The sequence below is a fragment of the Tursiops truncatus genome, chromosome 2, assembly GCF_011762595.2.
Source record: "Tursiops truncatus isolate mTurTru1 chromosome 2, mTurTru1.mat.Y, whole genome shotgun sequence".
Lineage (NCBI taxonomy): Eukaryota > Metazoa > Chordata > Mammalia > Artiodactyla > Delphinidae > Tursiops > Tursiops truncatus.
In genome coordinates, this window is record NC_047035.1 from 156,285,604 (window position 1) to 156,311,055 (window position 25,452).

The 25,452-nt window shown below is 43.4% G+C and overlaps 2 protein-coding genes across 7 annotated transcripts in view; one reads left to right on the forward strand and one right to left on the reverse strand.

Annotated features, from left to right (window-relative positions):
• Window positions 1–25,452, reverse strand: part of UPF2 (UPF2 regulator of nonsense mediated mRNA decay) — a 211,066-nt gene that overhangs the window by 21,023 nt on the left and 164,591 nt on the right. For all 5 annotated transcript variants that reach the window (XR_012330375.1, XM_073801544.1, XM_073801546.1 and 2 more), the window contains one exon: window positions 10,242–10,296. Coding sequence is in view for 4 of the 5 variants with exons in the window: in XM_073801544.1 (XP_073657645.1) it covers window positions 10,284–10,296 (13 nt within the window). In the remaining variant the exon portion in view is untranslated. The remainder of the gene's footprint in view (window positions 1–10,241; window positions 10,297–25,452) is intronic.
• The window catches only part of PROSER2 (proline and serine rich 2), a 40,717-nt gene continuing 29,877 nt past the window's right edge, over window positions 14,613–25,452 (forward strand). Inside the window, exons 1-2 of one of the 2 annotated variants that reach the window (XM_073801541.1) lie at window positions 14,653–14,763; window positions 21,391–21,522. The gene's annotated coding sequence lies outside the window, so the exon portion shown is untranslated. Of the gene's footprint in view, window positions 14,764–21,390; window positions 21,523–25,452 lie in introns of both variants that reach the window. The other variant, XM_004317485.4, reaches the window with a different exon arrangement.

Genomic DNA, 25,452 nt, shown 5'->3' on the forward strand with positions numbered 1-25,452 from the left:
GAGCAGGAGGTAAGTTCTATACGTAGTGACATCACTCAACAAACGGCAGTGTCCCCTCCACTTCCCAACTTCCGGAGCACCCAGGACCAGACAGCAGCCTGACACACCCTCCTTGAATCAGGACCTCACAAAATACTATCCAGGCAGCCTCGAGACGTTCATCGACACGGCGTCAATTAACCCAGGAAAGAAAGCTTCCCATGCTCTTTCCATTCCCCGCGAAAAAGGGAACGAGATCCCCTCTCCTGGGCATCCTTAAAAATAGGTGAGAGGTTCATCTGTTGTAGCTGGAGGATGCGTGAGGCCGAGTGGAATGTCTCCTGGAGCCTGGGGGATCCTCTGATCCAGAACCCAGCCGTGTGGTTTAAACAGCCCTGGTCACCTCCACAGGGAACCCCTGGGATGGACCATGAACCGTCTCCTCTGTCGTGATTGCCCTGGACGCTGTGATCTTTCCCCTCCTCAGCCCCGGCACTCTTACCGTTCAGCTATTCCAAGAGCACTGGCCATGCATTTTGTTCGTTATAGAGCACTCCCTGAAGACATGATGCTCTGAGAGGCTAGCGCTCTGGCCGTTCCCCAAGCTCCTGTGAGCCCTCATGAGGAGCAACACGCATCAGTGACACAGCGCTTAGCCCGTCTCTCTCTGCAACCTCCCACTGCATCCTCTCCTCACACTGGTTCCATCACACTTGCTGACGAGTGGCACTCAACCCTGCTGCCCTCTGAGCAGTCATCTTATTGCTCCCTTCCTTTGGCCGCCAACCTTCTGCCTCCGCCTCTTGACCCCTTGTCTCTTCCTTAACCCCCTTTCCATCTACTCCAAATAAGCGTAATTTTCAAAATGGTGTGTTCCATGTGCCAGGGGCTCAGGGGGAAGAAGGCATGGGCCTGGCTCCTAAGAGATCAAAGATCTTCCGACCCACTGGTGGATGCTCAGTTAGATGGGGCTGGAGACAACCACGCCGCCAGGCAGAATGTTTCAAGTGCTATAGAAAGAGAAAGAAAGATGGAGCTTCCTTAAACATACTCAAAATAGAGCTACCATATGATCCAGCAATCCCACTCCTGGACAAATATCTGGAAAAGATGGAGATTCTAATTGGAAAAGATACACGCACCCCAGTGTTCACAGTAGCATTATGTACAATAGCCAAAACATGGAAACAACCTGTGTCCACTGACAGGTGAATGGATAAAGAAGATGTGATATATATACACAATGGAATATTACTCAGCCATAAAAAAAGAATGAAATAATGCATTTGCAGCAACATGGATGGACCCAGAGATTATCATACTAAGTGAAGTAAGTCAGACAGAGAAAGACAAATATCATATGATATGACTTACATATGGAATCTAAAATATGATACAAATGAACTTATTTACAACACAGAAACAGATTCACAGACATAGAAAATAAACTGATGGTTACCAAAGAGGAAAGGGGGGCGAGGGATAAATTAGGAGGTTGGGATTAACATACACACACTACTATATATAAAATAGGTAAACAAGGACCTATTGTGTAGCACAGGGAACTGTGTTCAGTATCTTGTAATAACCTATAATGTAAAAGAATCTGAAAAAGAATATGTATACGCATACACACACACATATATATATATATATGTAACTGAATCAGTTTGCTGTACACCAGAAACTAACACAATATTGTAAATCAACTATACTTTGATTTAAAAAAAAAGAAATACAGGCACGGCCGCGACTGTTTGTCGGGGCCCTGACCGTTTGTCTGCTGCTGGGAGGGACAGAGTTTGTAGCCTTGGGGCCTCCACGTGTGCGCTCCCCAGGGCCTGTGCACCCAGGTGGACCCTCGGAGTTAGCAATCCGTGTTTTCAAAGGTAACCAACTGCCCACACACACAAAAATATTCCAAGCAAAAGCACCAACCTGTTTGCTGTGGTCCAAGAAGGGAGTTCTCTAATTTTCCCGCTTCACCCTTTCTGTATTGTCCACTTGTCTGTAGGGAGCATGGATGGCTGTTGTCCTATCATGTAAGGCATTTTTAGAAAGTCAAGGAAACTTGGGGGAATTCCCTGGCGGTCCAGTGGTTAGGATGCTGTGCTTCCACTGCAGGGGGCGCAGGTTCAGTCCCTGAGACTAAGATCATGCATGCATGAATGCATAACATAAATAAATAAACTCTTCCCCTTTAAAAATAAATAAATAAATAAATAAAAAGAAATATATATTTACGGCAAAAAAAAGAGAGAGCGAGCGAGAAAGGAGTAGGTGGAGATTTTGGGGGGACGTGCAAGCCACACTCAAGCTGAGCTTCAAAAGGACCAGCAAGATCTTTAAAGGTACAGAATGAGAGCAGCTCTGGCAGATTAGGGTGCAGGTTCAGGAAGCATTCAGGCCACAGAGGCAGCAAGGGTCTGAGTGAGGAGGGAATTTGGGGGCCAAACAGGAATGCAGTGCTGAGGAGTCTGGGCTGAGCTTGGCGTGTGTGAGCAGGCCTCTGCTTGAGGGGCCTTTAGCGGGCAGCATTCACACATCACAAACTGAGGCTTCGCTCCAACTTGTCCACTCATTAGCAACAAAGGAATTGAGTCATTATTACAATAGATCCCCAGGTTCTGTTATGCCACGCCCCATGGTCCTGTCCCGCTTGTGAAAAAACAAAAGGAGACAGTTCAGTGGCCTCGTAGTGAGTAACTGACTTCAGCTTCTTAACAAGGGCAGGGTCAGAAGCCTCCATTCTGAGAGTGGGATTGACATCTATACACTAATATGTATAAAATGGATAACTAATAAGAACCTGCTGTATAAAAAAATAAATAAAATTAAAAAAAAAAGAAGTCTCCATTCTGATCTCCCATGAAAGATGTATGGGCTTGTGCCCGAGTGAGCAAAGCCTGGGGAGAGGGGTGGGTCTCTGAAGTTCAGGGGCTGCTCCAGCAGGATTGGAGGAGCCCCGTGCCTTCCTACCTCCACCTGACATCCACGGTTTCCTCCCAGTCTGTCTCCTAAGAGAACTGGGTCATCACTTCACAATCTGGAATTGGCTACCAAGAAGGCTCTGTCCCCAGAGGACGGTATTCACTGGTGAAATGGAAGAGGCCTTCAGAGAGCAGACAGTGCCCAGGAGATAGTGATCAGACCCCAGGGCGGTGGTCAGCCCACACCTGGCACTGACATGCCACACAGACTTGGCTCCCGCGGGTGCTACAGTTCCAGTTACTAGATACTTTTTCACTTATTTAAAGATGTCTGGCCAATGCCACCCTACAGGTATGTCTTCGCTGGGCTAGAGGACAAAGGCTATCTCTTTTAAAAATATATTTAAATAGCTTATTATTTCCCTAATCCAATGTTTATGGCTTTCTTCAATTGTCTGAAAACTATTTTGCCAAAAATTACAGTGTATTATTCTATTACCACCTTATTGTAATAATACCCTCCTTTTATAACCACTCCACCTGTTGGGCAGTGTCCCTGAATTTGCAAAGGCCTTTTACTGAAGAAAGCCACAGATGGGGGAGCAAGAACCATGTCCTTCTGCAGGTTCTCTTGGAGCCTCAGTTTCTCCTCCTGAAAATGGGATCTATAATGTCATCTAGTTAACGAATTAGTATCTGAAAAATACTTTGAGATTGAGGTGTGAGAACTGCTATAGGATCAGAGCTATGGATGTAGCTTTTAAGCCACAGAAGTGGTCTTGTGTGTAATCTGAATATTCTTAACACACAAAAGGAGCTTACAGTTTAAAGGCATCTTTTAGTAAATGCATTTATGAAATGAAAAATTATGTGGCCCTCTTAGAAATGTCTCAAACATTTGGAATTTCTTAACACAACATTTTAACGCAATGTTAAGTCAGAATGGCTTGTTACTTGTTCTGCCCTCTGTTGATTAGATCAGATGAATTTAGCTCTGGAGTCAGACCTCAATGGCTTCAACGATTCAATTTATGAATCTAAGCAGGCCTGTTCCTCTTCAGTGCTCATAAGCACTTCTTCCCAGGAGAGGAAGGGGAAGGGAAAGCCAATGAAAATTAATTAATTTTGCTATTTTTAGTGAATGTGGGAAATGGGCTGATGGGAGACAAAACTCAAAACCTATTATGGAGCTGTTTGGATATCAATTACCCCTGTTCCCCTCAAATGGTTGCTGGAAAATGGGCATATTTAGATACTCTGTTGGGCGTAATTATTCTCCCACCATAATACAGGTTTTGCAGGGATGGGCCATCTGTCCTGCCTGGGAGAGTCAGCGTGAAGCAGACTGCATCCCTTCCCCAGCCAGCTCTGCCCCTCACCTGCAGGGTCTTGCATCTATTTTTGTCACCTCTGTCAGCCTGGCTCAGGGGTTCCAAATAAAACCGAAGGAAGACATGAAGATGGCCGAAAAAATGAAGTCTGCGCAGCACGAGCCTGTAGCCTTACCTTTTTGTAGCTTCTGTGGCCTTGCCTGAATGAAGGGCTTTACTCTGTGTTGGAGGAGGTGATGCTTTAGGTAGGTTAGCCTTACTCGTGGAATTATTGTTTGGATTTCTTTGGTACATGGAAGCACAGAATCTTTTCACAAGTTAAAAGTACTAACTTTGCATTTGGCATTCAGTAATTCTTTATGGAACACTTCGAGGAAATGTTGTGGCACGTTCCATCGAAATAATGGATTTTTATGTAGTTCTCAACCTTTAGCTGAGACACAGCTTCTATTTTGTTCTCATCCCTGTAGCCTTCCCTCTCAGTAACTCCTCAGCTGACTCCACTCAGATGAACATTTTATAAGACAAGATTTCCACATTTCTCATGTTTATGACTATTCCTAAAACTCTCATAAAGTTTGTACTTTCCCCCAATACTAATTTAATAACCTTGAAAATAGTCAACAGTATGAGCACAAATTCCTTAATTGGCTTTACAGAGAGAAAATGCATGAAATAGTACTGCTACACCCGGTCAACACAGACTCAGGAACGGCAGCTCTGGTCAAAAGCAGAGAGCAGTGGATTAGAACAACCACTTTGTCACTTACTACCCAAGTGAGATTGAGCAAAGTCACTGAACACTTCTGAACCTCAGTTTCATCTGTAAAATGGGAATAATCACTGTCAAGAGGATGAAACGTGTGTGAATATGTTTTGTCAACCATGAAATGGTATAAAGATGTAACGGTTGTTATTATTTATGCCCCTGAAATGTGAACAACAGGGGCTCCAGGCCTCTTTTTTTTTTTTTTTTGGCCGTGCCATGCAGCTCGCGGGATCTTAGTTCCCGGGTCCCTGGCAGTGGAAGCGCAGAGTCCTAACCACTGGAAATTCCCTCCAGGCCTTGAAAAGAGCTTAAGAAAGAAGGTCGGGATGTGAGAGAGAAGATTATGAGCCCGAAAGGTGAGGGCCAAACACTTAGCATGAAAAACACATGTCACCGGTCCCATAAGGATGTTAACATGTATGAAGAACAGGCACCTGGTGCCCCAGGTCAAGTCTTGTTCGTGAAGATTCTATAATCCAGGCAACTCCCTGGCCTCCAACTTCCTGAGGTCACTGTTTCACTTAATATCAAAATGAAATGCAGTCATTAACAGCTGAATCTAGAATACTCTCATCTATTTCTCTAACATATCCAAGAACACATGGGTTTGCCTTCTCATCCACACTGTCACCGATTTCCCTGCTTTTCTCTGACTCCAAACCATTACTCCCAGCCCCGCTTTAACCGTCCTTGCTTTCCTGAAATCATGGGATATGACCCTTTCCGTTCCCCCAAAGCACTGCCGGCATTACATGGTTTGGGAGCAGCAGGGAGAATTACCACACGGTGTGCAAACACTTCAAATCCAACGTCAGACATCACTGCGCTCTCCAAGTCCCATCGCTTTCGACATAAAGAATGTTTTATATCCACATCTCCCCACAGGCCCTGGTTTTCTTCCATGTTTCTAGCTAGCCCTCCCCACCCCCATTCCTCTAGACTCTTCCATTTCCTTCTTCAGGATCCTGACCCCCTTCTTGAGATACCAGTGGATTACTCCTGTTTCTGTATCATGCAGAATGATTTAACATTTTTGTGTGTGTGTCTATACTTCTCCCAACTCAAGCATCCTAAGCAGACAGTCTCACCTTTCACAACCCAACAGGGATGATGGATGGATGAATGAATTTAAATTTAATGAGATGCCCAGCAGACAATTTAAAACCAGGTTCCTGACCACAGTGAGGGGAGGCACTCAGCTTGTTAAATGAAATGAATAATGCCCAGAGGTGAAGATTGTTCAGGTCATGGTCATAGAAGTCATATTTGAGAGCAGGGTGATGAATGTCTTTGCCCAAGGAGAGCAGAGTGAACTCTGCTATAAGACTCAACTTTGGGAATTAAATACTTCTATTTAATGGACAGTCCAAGCTCCTAGATGCCTGTAAGCTGGGACGAGAACTCAGAGAAGACAGCTTCAGAACAGTCGTGGGAATAGAACCCGGACAGCCAGGGTTTAGGAAGTGAATGGAGGTGGAATGAAGAAGGCAGTAAATGTATTTAGGCTGCTGCACTTTTTTTTTTTTTTTTTTTTTTGCGGTATGCGGGCCTCTCACTGTTGTGGTCTCTCCCGTTGCTGAGCACAGGCCCCGGACACGCAGGCTCAGCAGCCATGGCCCATGCGCCCAGCCGCTCCGTGGCACGTGGGATCTTCCCGGACCGGGGCACGAACCCATGTCCCCTGCATCGGCAGGCGGACTCCAACCACTGCGCCACCAGGGAAGCCCTAGGCTGCTGCACTCTTACGTGGATCATTTACAAAGCTAGTAAGCATTTTAAGAAAAAGAACTCTATTCCTGTAACTGGTTTACAGAGGATTCTCACCTTGCTGGGGATGTAAGCACGGGATGGTTTCATTGCTGCCAGCAGCTGCTCTCTGCTGAATCCCCATTTCCCACCAGCGATCAGACTGGCCAGATTTAATAATCTGCCTAAGATTTTGGGTTATTAGACCAGTCTCATTTTTGTATTTAAGATTCAATTCTAATCATTCAACGACGACGACAAAGAAAATAGCAAGTGTTGATGAAGATGTGGAGAAATTGGAACCCGCATACAGGCGTTGCAGGTGGGTGCAGCCACTGTGGAAAACAGTATGGTGGGTCCTCAAAAAGGTAAACATGGAATCACCATACGATTCAGCAATTCTACCTCTGGGTATGCACCCAAAATCACTGAAAGCAGGGACTTGAACAGATTTTTGTGCACCCACATTCACTGCAGCATTATTCACAATAGCCAAAACATGGAAACAACATAAGGGTCCACCACAGAAGAATGGAATTAGAAAGCATGGTCTATACATAAAAAGGATTATTAGTGAACTATAAAAACGATGGAAATTCTAATACATATCATGACATGGATGAACCTGGAAACATACTAAGTGAAAGACGTCGTCGCAAAAGGACAGATGCTGTGTGATTCCATTTATATGAGGTCCATAGAGTCGTTGAAATCATAGAGACAGAAAGTAGAACGGTGGTGCCGGGGGTGTGGGCTGGGGAATGGGAGTGAGGATTTAATGGGGACAGAGGTTCAGTTTGGGATAATGGAAAAGTACTGCAGATGGATAATGCCGACGGCTGTACAACACTGTGAGTGCACTTAATAGCACTGAACCGTACACTTAAAAATGGTTAAAATGGTAAATTTTATGCTATGTATATTTTACCACAATTAAAAAAAATTTTTTTTTAAAGGTTCAGTCCTAGGCATTCCATCTCAAACTCAGTCACCTGGCCCATCGGCCCCCCAGCAGCTTGCTTGTTCTGCCCTTGGGGCAATGTATGTTCCCGCACATAGAGCCCCAAGAACTGGAGGGTCCCCTTCCACACGCTTGGACGGACTTGGAGAGTCGGGTGGGTGGAGCTGCCCCATCTTCCCGCAAGGCTCACTGAGCTTGCAGCCCTTCCAGCCCAAGGGAAGGGACTGCTCTGAAATCTCCGCCTGGCAGGTCACAAGCCTTTCAAGTCTGTCCCCAAACCTCAGTGGGAAGGACACACTGTGCCATGCTCCTCGGCTCCCAGAATGCTCACTGTGACCTTCTTACCCCGCTCAGCTCCTCGTGGCCTGGGGGTAACTACGAGGGCACCCTAGCAAGAGTCTAATTCCCCGTTGTGCTGAACCCCAATCTTTATGAGTGATTGTCTTAGGACTCTCGCCCTGACTTGGCTGTGGGGATTAAAGGAACCCCTTCCCCTCTGTGGCAGGCAGAATTCTAAGCTGGCCCCCAAGATTCCAGCCCCCTAAGCGTGAGTGGAGCCTGCAGATAGGATGGGATGTCACCTCTGTGATTATGTCACATTATGTGGCAAAAGGGATTCTGTGGATGTAAAGGTCCCTAATCAGGGACTTCCCCGGTGGTCCAGCGGTTAAGATTCCACACTCCCAGTGCAGGGGGCCCGGGTTTCAATCCCTGGTCAGGGAACTAGATCTCGCATGCCACAAGGAAGATCCCGCAGGCCGCAACTAAGACACGCTGCAGCCTAAATAAATAAATAAATATTTTAAAACAATAAAATTAAGTCCCTAATCAGTTGACTTGGAGATGGTTAGAAAGGAGATTGTCCTGGGTGGATAGAAAGGGAACACAGCCCCGCTCCAGTCTCCTGTTACAGCCTCCCACCATGAATACTAACTGCATCTCCACAAAGCTTAGGACCTGCAAGCCTCTTCTTAGTTTGGAAATGGGACTGGGGGTGTAGCTGGCAGTACAGCCAGCTCAGAAGTGTTGACCATCAGGAAGTCCTGAGAAGCTGGTTAGTTCCCGGTGACTTCCTGAATGGGGAATGTAAGAGGTAGGTATTTTGGTCCTCAGGGCAATTTTAGTACAAGAGGGAAAAAATATCCCACATTTTATCACTCCCAGTGAACGGAAGCATTCGGTGTGATTTCTTTTCCTATTGTGATTCTCTGTAGGAAGAGGGTTTTTTTTTTAATCCTATTTAACAATTTAGAAATTGAAATAAAACATTTTAAGCTTATCAAAGGATTGCCAGTTTCATTTTCCCCATCCTTTCCTCCACCAGTACTGCAACTTGGAAATACAGTTGAGACCCACTGTCTGAGCACCTGGTGGCATCCAGGTGGCACTGACCGGAACAGAGTTATTGAATCTGTAAGCTGGGGACAGACCTGGACTCCACGGTCCCACTAAGTGGTTAACGACCCTGCTCAGTGATTCCTCCGTCTCTCTGACTGTAACACTAGGTACATTTTGCTCCCTCAAAATCAGGGAATTAACATCCTTAAGTTCAGGGTCACATCAAAGAAGAAGTTATGTCTTGGGTCACAACAGAAATGTATAAAAAAGAAAGTCAGCCCTCAAACGTAGAAATCTGGCATAATGAAATCTTTTACCTGAAATGGGTTTAGAAGAATTCAACTTAGCAGAAGGTAACACAAACTACAAATGTTAAGTATTCCAACGCACTGTACTCATCTCTCCTTCCAAATGTCTGTGACACAAACAGGACTGGGTCTCACTGGGTCCTAGCTCTTACCTAAGACCCACCTGAGGCCAGTTTCAGCCCATATTCAAATCTCCTGAGAATAAGGTTCACTCCAAAAGCACTCATGAGGAGTGGAGGCCTTAGTGAAATTTGTGGGAAGACGGACAGGGTTAAAAGACACCTGCACAGAAAACTTCCCAAGGCTCTCCTGTCCCCGGCTCCCCAGAAACCGCAGGTTCCTGGAGCCATTTCCAAGACCCTGTCGGCTTTGCATCCTCCATCTGTAAACCGAAAGCTAGCCAGAGAACAGCGGAAGCGAAGCAAGTTATCCTCAGACAAATTTCAACCACCCCTGAGTCCTCAGGCTTATCTCTGGGGGGATACGGTTCACCTCACCATTGTTTTATTTACAGAATCACTTCTATTTCATCTAGGGATTAATAGATGGTTGGTGACTAACCAGTTTATCATTTGAGTCTTGTCTGCATCCCACCAAGCCCTCCTGGACCATAAATTCCCTGTAGACAGGGAACCTATCCATACTGTTCACTGTTGCATCTCCTGGACTTTACCCCTAGTAACACCTGGCACAGAAGAAACCACAAGCAATCTCTGGATGAAAAATGAATGGGCTCCATACATTCTCTCTTCCTGTTTGGACGTCAGTCACTTGGCAGGTCCTAAAGCGTGAATGAACAGCACTTCTTCCTCAGGGATCTTTTTAGAACCTAGCTTCTCTTTCAGACTCTTATCATTGAGTTCAGATAAAATTATTTACCATTTTCTTCCACGTTTGTTTCTTCCAACATGTAGTTCTCCTTCAGAATATCGACCTGGAATACAGACAATGTAGCATGTTATCTACTTGCTTTCAGGAAGTATGGAACCACTTTATTATCATCTTTTAAAGTTTTTCTTGAAATTTGTCACCAAAAAACCTCCAGGCTGTAATTTCCTCATTTGTAGAATAATTATTTCCTTTTTTAAATCAAGAAATTTCACTAGCAAGTCATCCTTGAAATGCATCAATCTCCTTCTCTTCCCTCCTTCTATTATCTACCAAATATTTATGGAATGTTTGATACAAGCCAGACTCTATGCTATGCACATCGGCATTTATTGTATCAAAAATTTGTATTAGTCTGTATTGATTTATAACAGTAAATATAGAACCACAACAGAAAATTTGGGACATATACAATACTGTAAATAAGAATCACATAATCACAGCCAGAAAGAGTAACTGTCATCCTTTTGATATATTTTCTTCTAGTTTTTGAATATATACATGCATTTTTCCATAGCTGAAGCAACAGTTTACACACAATTCTGTAATGTTCTTTTTTCCCCTTTAACAATATATTTAGGTATTTTCTTGTGTTCATGAAAAATACCTCATTTTTAATAGCTGCATAATAGTTCACTTAAACTTCCCCCTAATTTTGGATTTTTTGGTTGTTTCTAATTTTCTGACATTATGAAAAAGGAGACAGTGCACAAATATTTTTCCCCTTTTCTGATTATTTCTGTTGAATCCCTAGATATGGAATTGTAGGCCAAAGTATATAAACATTTTTAAGGGTCTTGAAATATTTCACAAAATCACTTTCCAGTAAAGTCATATCAACTTATGCTCCCACTATAATATATAAAATTGCCCATTTCACTGCACTCCTGCCAGTACTGAATGTTAGAATTTTAAAATGTTTTTCTAATTTAATAAATGAAAATATTGCTTACTATTTTAATTTTTAATTTTTTCAATTACTGGGTAATCCAAACACTTTAAAATACAATTACATATACACACTAATCGTTTTTATTTTTTCTTTGAGGAAATTTTCTCATTGAGTTATTAGAGTTTTCTTATCAATGTGTGTGTACTCTTGTATTGAGGATAAAATGAACTGTCAGGGCTTCCCTGGTGGCGCAGTGGTTAAGAATCCCCCTGCCAATGCAGGGGACATGGGTTCAAGCCCTGGTCCGGGAAGATCCCACATGCCGCAGAGCAACTAAGCCCGTGCACCACAACTACTGAGCCTGTGCTCTAGAGCCCGCGAGCCACAACTACTGAGTCCACGTGCCACAACTACTGAAGCCTGCGTGCCTAGAGCCCGTGCTCCGCAACAAGAGAAGCCACCGCAATGAAGCCTGCGCACCGCAACGAAGAGTAGTCCCCACTCGCCGCAACTAGAGAAAGCCCGCACACAGCAACGAAGACCCAGTGCAGCCAAAAATAAATTAACAAATAAATTTTTTTTAAAAAATGAACTGTCAGATTTGTTCTGTTTTCTATTTTGTTCACAATATTTTTAGTTGTCACAATTTTTAAATTCTTATATAATCTAGTCTACTGGTCAGTTCCTTTATGATTTTTCGATTTCTTTTCTTCCCCCATCTTGAGGTTACATAAATATTTGCCTAAATTTTCTCCTAGTTTTAAAGTTCTTTAATGTAGCTGAAATTTCTTTTAGCACATAATGAAATGTATGAGCTCAACTTGATTTTTTTTTTCAAATTACTAGCTTTCTCAAGTCCATTTTATTGAGAATCTGTACCTTTTTCATTTATTTTAGATGACTCCATCACATATTAAAATCTACAGTATATCAACACTGTCTTTTTCTGGGTTATCCTATTTTATTATCTATATCATTCAATATCTACTAATATTCTATTTTGATACTTTAAATTATTATTTTATACTGTTTAACTAACAAACAGGGAAATTTCCCATCTGCTTCTTCATTTTCATAATCTTCTTAACCCTTCTTATCTGCTACTTGTTCAAGTAAACTTTAAAATAATTTTGTTTTAGCCTCCCAAGGTAGGTGTTAATAGCTTCATTGTACAGTTGAGGAACTGAGTCTCAAAAAGAATAGACAGCTCAAGATTACACATATTCTAAGTGGAAGAGGCATAAAGCAAAATCATGTCTTTTGACATCTCCTCTTTCAGCTCTAAAATGCTGTAATTTTTAGTAAACTCAGGAAGCTTACTCGCTAACCACTTTCTCCTTTCCTGTCTATCTCCCTCTAGTGGTCATTATAAATATTGCAGTTTCTCAAGCCAATTTTACACAGTAATTATTTTTATACAACAAAAATTATGTTTAGCTTAAATTTTTAAAGTTTACTTTAAAATTTTTAACTTACACAGAGTTAATAAGAATAATTGTCTAATATTTTGAGCCATGTATCACCGGCATTTTCTTAGCAAAGAACAACCTCAGAAGAATTTAGTAAAAATTCGAGTGAAAAGAAAGTAAAATTTTGTCAATTTCATGGATTTTTAAAGTAGTAACAACAGCAGGTCCAAAGCCCCTCCAGATGTTTCTTCGTTCTTTTCTCCATTGATGTTATCTAAGTACTTTTAGGAATAAAAATCTTTAAATTCCCCCTCTAAGCCATTTCTTGTTTTCTTACCTCACTTTATGTCCTTTCTCACCTTCTAGTGCCTTTGAGTAGGTTCAGTTGGCACATAGGTGCCTGGGCAGGGGTGCAGGGGGTACTGGAAGGCAGCCTGAGCTCAGGTACTCACGCTGCGCCCTGGCCAGGTCTGCACCGGCCCCGCGGAAGGGCCACCTGTTCGCAATTCCCACAAAGATCAGGTACGAGCTAGCAGGGCTGGCCTCCTCCCCCTACCGCCTTGGTTGAAACCTCAGTCTCATTTTCTTCCCTGTTCATTTCCTGTCCGCCACACCCTCCCACCCTTTTTTTCTTTTGGTGCCTTTTTCTTTTCCCTTTCTTCCTTCCTAATCCCATCATCCTTCAATTTCTTCTTCCCTATCTCCTCTTCACCTGGAAGAAAAGATACCATGTAAAATTTAATTCGTACACACAAGATAATGTGTACATTAAAATTTTTAAAGCTAAAAAACTAAGCTACACATATGTTTATACATCATAAAAGCTTAACCAAGCGAAAACAACACTACTAAAAAGGAAAAATAATTCTGGGAAGCACTTATAATGTCTTCTTTTCTTTATCTGAATTTGTGAAAAACAGGGGCTGCCTATGTTACTCTCGCCTGTGGCTGTTTAATACTATTTAACTTTTACTAAGCCAATTCACGATACATGCATTAGTGTTTACATGGAACAAAACTTAAGAGAAAAAAGAACGTGAACAGAAAGCTTAGGTCCATTATTCAATGAGGATTAAGGACTGACAGAATTGAGAATCTCTCCTGGATTTGGTTCAGAAAGAGGGGGATAATAATACTTGCCTAATTAACTAGTAAGTGCGGTACAAGTGCTTTGTAAACATTAATTAAAGATGCAGGGAGTTAGATGAGGCCAATATGTTATTAGTGAAAAAGTTTTCTTCCCTTTAATCAGGTATCTCCTCCTGGGGAGAGCAAAGAAATGATATAAGGAATTGGGGCTCAGCCCCGAGTGCCACCAGTGACTCAGTCATCCTGTGCCACCAACCACTTCCTTAATTTTCTGTAAAATGGGGATAAGCACCAACAGCACTTTGCAATACGGGTTTTATGTCTGTCATTTGAGTATATATCAAACACTATAATTAATAAAACCCTATAACTCTTGTTTTCTCCTTTCCTACAGAGTTGTCCCACCCCATGGAAACACCGGTAACATTAACTTCCACCAACTTACAGAAGCCTTCCACAACCAGCTATTAACCTCAGTGGATATTTCCATGGTGATAAAGAAGAAATGGCACCAAGGAATGGGGTCAAAACCTTTTGGATGAGATTCCTCTCCTTTCTGAACCTCAGTTTTCCTCCTCTGTAAAATGGGGATAAGAAATTGGGGGTTCTAAGGATTGAATGAAATAATGTGTGTGTGTTAAATGCCTTGTCCAAGGGTAATAAGAATTCGATACGTGGTAGTTATTATTGTCATTAAATGTAAAATAACCTCTCAAAACTGACCAAGGAGGGGAAAAAAATGTCCCGTCTTATTCAGAGCTTCGAATGCAAATCCCTATTTCTCCTCCGAGTGTTTAACTCAGATATGGGGCTGGAGTTTCCTCAGATCGTCCCCAATTCAAACCTCGCACCAACACCGAGAGGCAGCTGCGGGGCAGCGCCGGCACGGGGGCCTGTCCCTTTAAATGCCCCGGGCGCGCGCCGTGTGAGTTTGGGGAGGGAGCAGCCGAGACCCCGACGGGAGCGCGCAGGAGCGCGCGCGGCGGGAGCGCGCGTAAGCGAGCGCGCGGCGGGGCGGCCCTGGAAGGTCTGCGAGGCGCGCGCGGGCGGACAGGCGAACGGGCGGCGCTAGGGCTCGGCTCCCGCTTGCGGTCCGGGTGGGCTCCTGCGGGACTCCTGCGAGGTGAGTGCGGGCTTCTCGATCCCGGACAGGGTCGGAGGGCGGGAGGGCGTCCTGGCAGCCGATCCCCTTGTCCAGCACGTCGGTGAGTGGGGCGACGTTTGCAGCCGGTCGGGGGAGATCGGGGCTCTGGTGGGGTCCAGGGGGGGAAGGGCGAGCCCCTTTGCTAGTGAGCCGGCTGCCTGCGCTTCCCGCGCGTCCCTGCGGCTGCCCTCCCGGCGGGGATCTCTTCTGCTTGCTCTCCCGCTCCTCCGCATCGCGTCCCTTGGAAGTTAGGAAAGGCTCTGGCGCCGTCCGAGGGGCCGTCGTCGACCCGGTGGCCTCCCACCCGGGAAACCCGGGGCCTCATTCGGGATCACGGGGGTCCGCGTGCGTCCGGCTCGGGGGTGGTGGGGAGGACGCGAGGCTTTCCGACTCCGAGGCTGTCCTGGCGGCGGGCGAAGGTGGTCCATGGCACGATTCTTGCTTTACGCGCAGAGAGGTCCGGGTTGTCCCAACACCCCTGCCCTGTCCCCACCGCCCTCCCCGGAGCACCAATTGCCGCCGCAGCCGTCGAATTCCCAGGGCGCTGTGTCCCATCCCCCAAGGAGAGGAGGGCGGGAGCCTCATATTGGCAGGAGGTGGCCGAAGCCACCTGTTGAACTTGGGTCCTGCGCAAAGTGACCAGTAGATTTTCGTCCCCAACCCCGCTCCCCAACCCCTGACCCCCAACAGGTAACTGAATCACGCGGGAACGTGTAGGATCAGCCGGTGAGCAGGGGCGGGAGGGATTATAAAAAGAGAAGGCGATGTGGCCGATGTGATGCAAATAAAATAAACTCCAGAATTTCTCCAAAGCTTTGAAAGTTTCCCAGTATTGTTTTACGGAGTCTAAATTTAAGCACCTAGCCTTTTATATTTTTATATTTTATTTTTTTCTTAAACCGCAGGAACTAACATCAGAAAACATTAACTCTTTGCCAGGACCTACTTGGTGCAAAGCGAAAACTTAGAGTAAAGGAAAATGATTTTTGTGTCTTTTCCCCCTAAACACAGTAGAACACTCAGGTCTGTTTCTGGAGACTGTAGAAAGAAGGTTTCTCTGGCTCCAATTTTCATGCAGAACAATTTTTTTTAAAATCTATATTTCTGAAAGATATAGAAACACCAAATCAGATATAAGTGTAAACGTGAGGGAAATGCTCACAGGAGAACCTAAGTTTATTAAAGATGCTTTTCTACTTTTTTTTTTAAGCACTACATTCTTACTGCTCTAGCATGCACTGAAAAGTCTGCCCTCAAAGCTCAGTGTCTGAATGTTACAGATTGTTTTTCTAGGTGGAGGAGGTATTTTGGTTCATGAGGCCAATGTGGAAATACAAACAAATGCCCTGTTTACTTGGGATTGGGCGGGAAGGGTGGAAGTTGTCTAAAATCTCTCTTGCCAAAGTTGACAGTGTATGTATGGAATCTTGTGTATTTTCTTGCTCAGACCAGTAATAGCCATTTTTAAGGGACGGGGTATATGCCTTGGTAACAGCACTTCAGAGCCTTTTTTACATTTTGGGGGGGGAAAATTTTGGATGCTGATAATTTAAAAGTAACACATTTTCTCCATTACTAGAAATCAGAAAGCCAAAATCAGATAATTTAGAGAAGGCTGGAAAGAGGAGAGATGCTTTTAAGAAAACATGCGGGTGTTTGACACCACGATGGCTCCCTTTGTGGCGGAGGGCGGGATTTGCTTGTTTTCGTGCAGGCCCTGCGTGTTCATTAATTCATTCAGCAGTATTTTCAGGCCTGTTTGACCACCTACAATGTGCTGAGTGCTGAACTAGTCATGGGACATACAGACACATCTAGATAACAGCCACACGGCCCAAACAGATTAAAACCAGATCGAGTCAGCCTTCATCAGGAGCTGAAGATACACCTGGCCCTGGTTCCAAAGTTCTCAGACACCTTAGGAGCCTGTGGTTGGCACCCTGTGTTGATTGTCAAGATCATCTCAAGTAACTACAGGAGAGAGAGCTGAGCCTTGAAGCCTGGGGGGAGAGAGGGGAAAGGCTTGGGTGGAGCAGAACTGAGAACAGGGCATCCTCTGGAACAAGAGTTCAAGTGCGTCTTATCCGCCTGGTTGTGGATGGCCGCCAGTAGTGCCGTGGCATCCTAGAAGCATCCCAGAACCTGAGCCGCTGCCATCACTGGCGGAGGGCGGCTTTTTGTTTCAGTTTCCACTGCCCTCTCTGGTGGCAGTGTTGGTGGCTTCCCCGCTGCCTGTGTGTTCTCAGGAGGATGGGCTGGGCAGCTCTACCCCTGGGACGTTGCAGCCTTCCCCTCTTGAATCTGAGTGGGTCCAGCATCTGTTCACATTGACACAGTGGCGTCAGTACAGTGCAGTCACTGTAGCCACCTCTGTAGAGAACCACCCTGAAGCTGCACTTCTCAGTAACTCCGTTGTCCCCCTCCCAGACCCGCAGCATTAATCTTGAATCTTGTTTTGAGAAAGTAGGTGCTGGGTTTAAAATCCGTGCAGTCGGGATCGGTAGTAGAGGAATGTGTAGGGCAGAACATTCTGCCTTGTTGGTTAGGGATGTGATTGCTCCTTACGAACTCGTATCTTCAGACTGGATATTTCCAAAGACCCTACCACTGGAAACACTTGGTTCTCTCTCTCTCTCTTTTTTTTTTTTTTTGGTAGTAAAATACATATAACATTGAATTTATCATTTTAGGGTGTACAAATCAGTGGCATTAAGTATATTCACATTATATGTGTTTGAGAAGAATGTGTTTTCTTTCATTTTGTTCTGCAGAGGTCTACAGATATCCGTTAAATGAACCTTATTAATTGCATCATTCCTCACTAACTTTGCGTCTGCTCAACATGTCAGTAATTGAGAGAGGTATATGAAAGATCCCACTAGAATGGGATCTTTGTCCATATCTCCTTGTATTTGAGCTAAAAAATATTCTGAGACTATTTGTATAAACAGCTTTCTATTTTAATATCTAACAGTATGCATTTGTAAATTTATATTGTTAGACATGCAATGTCTAATAGGAATTGAATTTTTATCATAACATAGTTACTTTTATCACTAGTGAGGATTTTTGCCCTAAAGTCTATTTTGTCTGATAACCAGAAGTGATCTTTTAATTGTTGCTGTTGTTAATATTTGCTTGATATGTCTTTTCCCATTTTTAAAAATTTTCTTTCAAATATCTTTACTAAGGTATAATTGACATTCAATAAACTGCACATATTTAAAGTGTAAAAAAGTACATTCACAATGTTTTGCAACCATCACCATTAGCCAGTTCCAGAGCTTTTTCATCACCCCAAAAGGAAACTCCATACCCATTAAACAGTCACTCCCTATTTCCCCTCTGCTCCAGCCTTGGCAACCACTAATCTGCTTTCTGTCTCTATGGATTTGCCTTTCTGGATATTTCATGTTAATAGAATCATACAACATATGTCTGGCTTCTTTCACTTATGATGCTCTCAAGATTTATCCATGTTGTAGCATGAATCAGTACTTCATTCTTTTTCATGGCTGAGTAATATTCCATTGTAGGAATGTATCACAGTTTGCTTATTCACTCATCAGCTCATGGACATTGGGTCATTTCCACCTTTTGGTTATTGTGAGTAGTGAAGTTATGAGGAACCACCAAACTTTTTTCCACGGTAGCTGCACCATTTAACATTCCCACTAGCAATGTTGGAGGTTTCCAGTTTCTCCACATCCTCACCAACACTTGTTATTTTCCATGTTTTTGTTTTTATTGCCACCCCAATGGGCATGAAGTGGTGTCTCATTGAAGTGTTGATTTGCGTTTCCCTAATGACTAATAATGATGAGCATCTTTTCATGGGCTTGTTGCCCACTTCCAGATTTTCTTTGGAGACAGGTCTATTCAAGGACTTGATTCTCTTTTGTATTAGCTTTTATATCACCAGCATCTTGCATGTAAGTATAGTTATTTTTATAGGACTTGGTTTGTATAGTACGTACCTTCTCCAACCCGCATTCTATTGTTTTGGTTTTGTTTCTTTCTCTCTTTCCGGCTTCTGCTGCTCCTTCCAGGAGACCAGTTGTCTGACTAGTGCTTTTTTAATATTTAATATTCTACCTATTTTAGTTATTGGTCCGAAGGCCTGGGCTGTTCGTCTCTTCATTCAGCAGTATTTGTAGGCTGTGGGGCCACCTGCCATGTGCTGATCACTGAGTCGTCATTGGAGATATAAACCTACTACTCCTCATACGCTTCTCTTTTGGATGTTTGCAGGTTACATTTTATTTTTTTAAACTAACTGATTCATAGAGCCTGGCACAGGGAAAAAGAGCAGTACTTAACTCTCTCCACCAGAGGTTTCAATACCAAATAGCCGTGTAACCATCGGGTTCACCACTTTACCTTTGTGGACCTCGGTTTCCTGGTCTGTAAACTGGGGGCAGGACTGAATTACTTCTCAGGCCCTCTCAGACCTTGAAACTGGAGGTTATACATTCATGATTCACCACAGCTCTCCCTTACAAATGAGTGTGTGTAAAATAGTTTATTTTGTAAAACTTAAAGGAATTATCTTGTGTGGGGAAAAGAAAAAGATGCCTGTGCTCTTTTATACTAGACACGTGAGTTTGGTCAGGTGCTGTTTTCTAAAATGGCACATTTGACATTTTCTGTGAAGATTCAGAGGGTCTGAAGAGCTTTCGTGAACATTTAAGTTCCTTCCGTGCTGGGCACAACTGGGACTATAGAGGTCAATGAGTGTGGTCCCCACCTTCGAGAATCTTGTGATCTAGTAACAGAGATATAGGTGTCAAGTGGGAGTCTATCTCAGAGGCCCACAGGTCTTCAGGGAGCGGAGGATAGAGGTACCCTTTCTTTCAGGAGGATGTAATGGAACCGGGCCAAGAAGGGCAGGATAGTGGGATGTAAGAATGGTAGAACCGTGGCTTTGCTCATCATGCCGAAAAGTTTAGCCTTGAGTTTGGGGGCATGAACCGCTGACGGGTCACGAGTGGCCTGTGTTCTGCTGTGGACGAGACGTTTGTACACTGAGGCAATAATCTGAGTTGAGCAGAGGGTTGAGGGTTGAGGAAGGAAGGACAGAAAGATGAAGGAGATAAGACAGTACAGACAAGGGGATGGCGCTGAAAATGTCCACTGTTGAATAGAAGTTCTGGTGCAGAAAAAGTCCAAAAAAGCATTCTTCTGGAGTGGAAATCTGAAGCCTAAATCCAACTCTTTCTGACCTCAGTTTCCTCATATAACTTGTCCTCCACACGTACTAGAGAACCAATGAATTTGTGGTCTGAGCTCCTGCTGATACAGGCAGCTTCACTTCATCAGTCAGATTGTCTGTAAAGTGTGTGTGAGGTGAACCTGTTGTGTATTTTCCCCCCATTCATTCCTTTGTGATTTCAGAGGTATCATCTGAGGAAAAGTATTTTAGCATCAATGTGTAATAAAGCCGTACTGCAACCACAATTGCATTTCAAGGAACACTTCGCTTTTTTACAATGTTAATTATCAATTCAGTTCCAAAACTGTTAGGTTAACCATAGAAAACTACCTATATTCAACTATTTTTGACCTACACCAATGGCAGCTTCATACAATTCAATTTACTAACTGCAGGCCAGGGGTCTGACCCTTCCCTTCTCAACCGCTAGAAGAATGTTGCCGGGAACTTGAAAATTCACATAAAAATACAGTGTGTTAAATACTGTATTTCCTACCGAATTCTCATGTCAGTCTTGTTTTTCTTTTCCAAAGTGGTGAGGAGCCGGACAGCTTCAGTAGCCAAGGGGTCTTTGTCAAATTTTGAGTAATTTGAGTAATTATCAAATTCCACTGTTGATTCATTTAAGGTGCTGAGCTTTCTCTCAGAGAGGCTGATAGGCCCTTGAAATGCTGACATCAGTATCATCTTAACTGTTGGTTAGCGTCATCCAGTTTTTTCAACAAACATTCGGTTGTCCACATTTCTTTTCTTTTTTTTTTTTTTCCAGTTTTTTTTTTTTTTTTTGCGGTACGCGGGCCTCTCACTGTTATGGCCTCTCCTGTTGCGGAGCACAGGCTCCGGACACTCAGGCTCAGCGGCCATGGCTCACGGGCCCAGCCGCTCCGCGGCATGTGGGATCTTCCCGGACCGGGGCACGAACCCGTGTCCCCTGCATTGGCAGGCAGACTCTCAATTTAACTATATTAAGTTGAAATATAGTTGATTTACAAAGTTGTGTTAGTTTCAGGTGTACAGCAAAGTGATTCATATATATATATATGTCTTTTTCAGATTCTTTTCCCTTATAGGTTATTATATAATACTGAGTAGAGATCACTGTGCTATATACAGCAGGTGCCTGCTGATTATCTGTTTTATACTGGTTGTCCCCATTTCTTTTTTTTTTTTCTGGCCACGCCCCGCACCTTGTGGGATCTTAGTTCCCTGACCCGCACGCCCTGCATTGGAAGCACGGGGTCTTAACCACTGGACCGCCAGGGAAGTCCCCCATTTCTTTAAAAAGTTCTGAAAGCCCCTTGTCTCTACCCCTCTATTAAAACTGGAGTAGGAGTTTGCACCCAAGGGCCTGGATTTGCAGGGAGGGAGTTGAGTGCTTTGTTCCTGGGTTGCAGGTGTCCAGGAAGAGGAAGGAGAGAGCCTCTGGAGATGCACGGCTGGCAAAGAGATTGGGGAAGATTGGGTTCAAAGTCTGATGCAGTGGACTGACCCAGCAGGAGGTCTTGCGGGAGCTGTGCCCCACTCAGGTTTGGACTCAAATCTGTTCAGCCTGAGATAAGAAATGTAAATCAGATCTTGGCTTCCAGTCTAACCAGGTGTTGTAAATACCAGCGCAGGATGAACATGCTCTCGGTCAGCTTTATTTTTGCTGTGAGGAGGAATGAAAAACTCAGCTAAGAATTTTTTTGAGCTTCTCAGAAGAAAGAAAAAGCATTATAAAACAATAAGGTATAATTGTTACGACAAGTAAGGAGGTCTACATTTTAGCGCCCCGGAGTAGGGCATAGTGCGTGCTCTGGTGACATTTGCTGAATAAATAAAGAGAAAGCACACAAGCTTGTTTAACGAAACAAGAGCAACTTAACCTGGGACTTTTCCTTTGATTTTTTTTTTTTAATTTGTTAAACAATCCAGAAATGCAGTATGCATACAGAATGTAAATTTTTTTTAAATGAGCCAAAAATCAAAATTTGAAGTGTCTACCTTTGCAAACATTTCATCAGATGTAACTAGATTTTCCTCCTGTTGATGCTTTTCTGTTTGCTTCTTCCTGGGTTATTACTTTTTGTTATTAGTAACAAAACTCAAATCTGGTCAGGGTTTTTTCGGGTGAGGATTTACGTTGGGAAAATCTGATTTCCGAAGCTTCTGTTCAGTGGTAGTACACTGGTGGTGGGAGACGTCTTCCCTTGGGGCCTGTTAACCAGCCTACCTGGCTGAGGCCTCTGCTGTGAAAGTGTTTGCTTATGAGTAGGCGAATCAGTTACTTTCATGTGGCATGCTGCCTTAAGTAAATTAATTACTGCCTCCTATTAACAGTTGAAAATATTCACAATTGAGAAGATCTGAAACCAACCTTGTTTTTTACATTGTTCAGTAAGAGCTTTTCCAAAAAAAAAAAAAAAAAACCTCTAAATGAAAGCATGCTAATTCTTCTGGAGAAGTAAAACTACCAGCCTTTGAAGTGTTTGTCTTTAATACCCTCGAGTGCCAGTTAAGAGTTTAAGGTCCTAAGTTCTTACAGCAAACATTTTCAGAAGTAAGGGAAAAAACCATTCAGAGAAAAAAGCGAAGGAAAAGGAATGCTAAACCATTGACCATGTCAACCGTTTAAAACGCCAGACAAAATTAAGCCTCCGCCCCCAGCTCTCCCAGAAACAACCAGCCTCCACCTGAAAAAGATTTCCCTTTGATGTTCTGTGCTGGGATCCAGTTCTAGTTTGCTAGTTTGCTTAGTGAGTATTTTTTGGAAGCATTCTTTTCTTTCCAAGGCTTTTGTTTTCTGCACATGGAGAAAGAGCCCATACTAAAGAATAGTTACTACTTATTTATTTTACTTCAGCTGTTTATTTGTGTAGAGGCCCATTTTAGAAGTTAATGTTGGTCATGGTTACACCTGTCGATGTACACGTGTGTGCATTCATCCTGATACTTATCACATGTTAATATCAGGAAGCATTACTGGCTTAGTGTGTCTGATGTTATTGGTGCCAAGTTTTTAACAGATCATTATTTGTGTTCAAAGTTACTCCCCTCCTGCTCCACATTTGCCCTTGATTGGAATATAAAGGTTGACTGAGAGTAATTTCTCATAAATTTCAAGGCTTTGGTCTCTGAATATGATAGAAGGATAAAGGACACTTACTGCAACAAGGTTAACATGTCTGAAACGACTCCTACGTGTTCAAACTTTTCTTCTACATCAAAGGTCTGTTTTAAGGATACTCTCATGGTTTTAGAGTTTTAAAATATAAATTTTGTGTTCATAGCAGCACTATTTACAATAGGCAAGACATGGAAGCAACCCAAGTGCCCATCAACAGATGACTGGATTAAAAAAACATGGTATATATGCAATGGAATATTACCCAGCCATAAGAAAGAATGAAATACTGCCATTTGACGTAGTGTGGATGGACACAGAGAGTATTTGCTTAGTGAAATAAGACAGAGAAAAACTAATACTATATGATATCACTTATACATGGAATCTAAAAAATAATACAAATGCATGTATATACAAAACAGAAACAGACTCACAGACATAGAAAACAAACATGATTACCAAAGGGGAGAGGGGGGAAGGCAAGGACAAATTAGAGGTATGGGATAAACAGATACAAACTACTACATATAAAATAGGTAAGCAACTAGGATATACTGTATAGCACAGGGAATTATAGCCATTATATGACAATAACCTATAATGGAATATAATCTGCAAAAAATACTGAATCACTATGCTGTACACCTGAAGGTAACACAATATTGCAAAGCAACTGTACTTCCATACAATTTTTTTTAAATAAATAAAACATAAATTTTGGTTAAGTAACAAATACTAAGTCAATATTTTGGGATGAATATTTTCCAAAATCCTGTGGCTATAGTTTTAAAAAAAGAGAGAGAGAGCTTTGCCTGCAAGTCTAGTCTAACTGAGGAAAAGGAATTACGAGCATAATGAAATCTGATGTGATGAGTTGTATCAGAGGGACAAAGGTGGCATCATGTGGTTAAAAAGTGGTGGAAAGTAAGCAGTACTGGAGGAGCCAGGCGAAGGGCAGCATTCTGAAGGAAGACTAGATGGGGTTTGCCATCGTTCATGAGCCAGGCTTTGAGGATGGAGAGGAGAGGGACGGGGAAGCAGTCCAAACGTGGCTCACACCCGAGCAGAGCATGAAGGAGACTCGGCTGGATAAAAGGGTTCCTATTGTGGCAATAAGTGTGAAGAGACAAGGTTAGGCCAGATTCCAGACACACTTTAAAGCCCTATGTTCTTACAGCTCCTTGGCAGGATTGGTTAGGAAAACAAAAACGGTGCCCACTTTGATAGGCCTGTGGTCCCAAAAGGAATCCAGGATTTCAGAAAGGTTAATTAGGTCTTTGCAATTCACTGGTGAATGTTGCACTGAATCTGTTTTTTTTAATTATTATTATTTTTTAAATTTTTATTTCTTTATTTTTGGCTGCGTTGGGTCTTCGTTGCTGTGCGCGGGCTTTCTCTAGTTGCGGAAGAGGGGGCTACTCTTCATTGCAGTGCACGGGTTTCTCATTGAGGTGGCTTCTCTCGTGGAGCACGGGCTCTAGGCGCGAGGGCTTCAGTAGTTATGGCACGCGGGCTCAGTAGTTGTGGCTCACGGGCTCTAGAGTGCAGGCTCAGCAGTTGTGGTGCATGGGTTTAGTTGCTCCACGGCATATAGGATCTTCCCCAGCCAGGGCTCAAACCCCTGCATTGGCGGCAGGCGGATTCTTAACCACTGCGCCACCAGGGAAGCCCTGTTTTATTTTTAACAAAGTTTTTGAGGGCAGAAAACTTGGAAGAAAATGAACTACAGGACCCCAAACAACTTTTACCTGCCTACCAGGTCAGTTCTTTACATTTGGGTCTAAATGTGCATCTTTGGTACTGAGAGGGATAGGAGGGGCCAGAGACTGTCCTTTATGTGTGAAATGGGAGGTGGGACTGAGAGTTGTGTTGCATTATCAGGTGTGTTGTCATAACTAGAGCACAATCATTTCTATGGAGTTCATCTATAAATTATTTTTAGGGGGAGAAATGAAATGATTAGTCTAAGAATTTTATTCAAGCCGTAATTAAGTTGAATAGTAGAAAAGAAAGAATATCAGGACTCCGTTTCCTTTTAACTTATGGATTAGGTTAATAAAACAGTATAAAAGAGTCTTGGTATCGATTACAGCTTCATTTTCTAGGTAATTTCTCATTATAAAACTTTTTTTTTTTTTTTTTTTTTTTGCGGTACGCGGGCTTCTCACTGCTGTGGCCCCTCCCAGTGCGGAGCACAGACTCCAGAAGCACAGGCTCAGCGGCCACGGCTCACGGGCCTAGCCGCTCCACGGCATGTGGACCGGGGCACAAACCCGTGTCCCCTGAATCGGCAGGTGGACTCTCAACCACTGCACCAGCAGGGAAACCCTAAAACTCATTTTTGTTAATG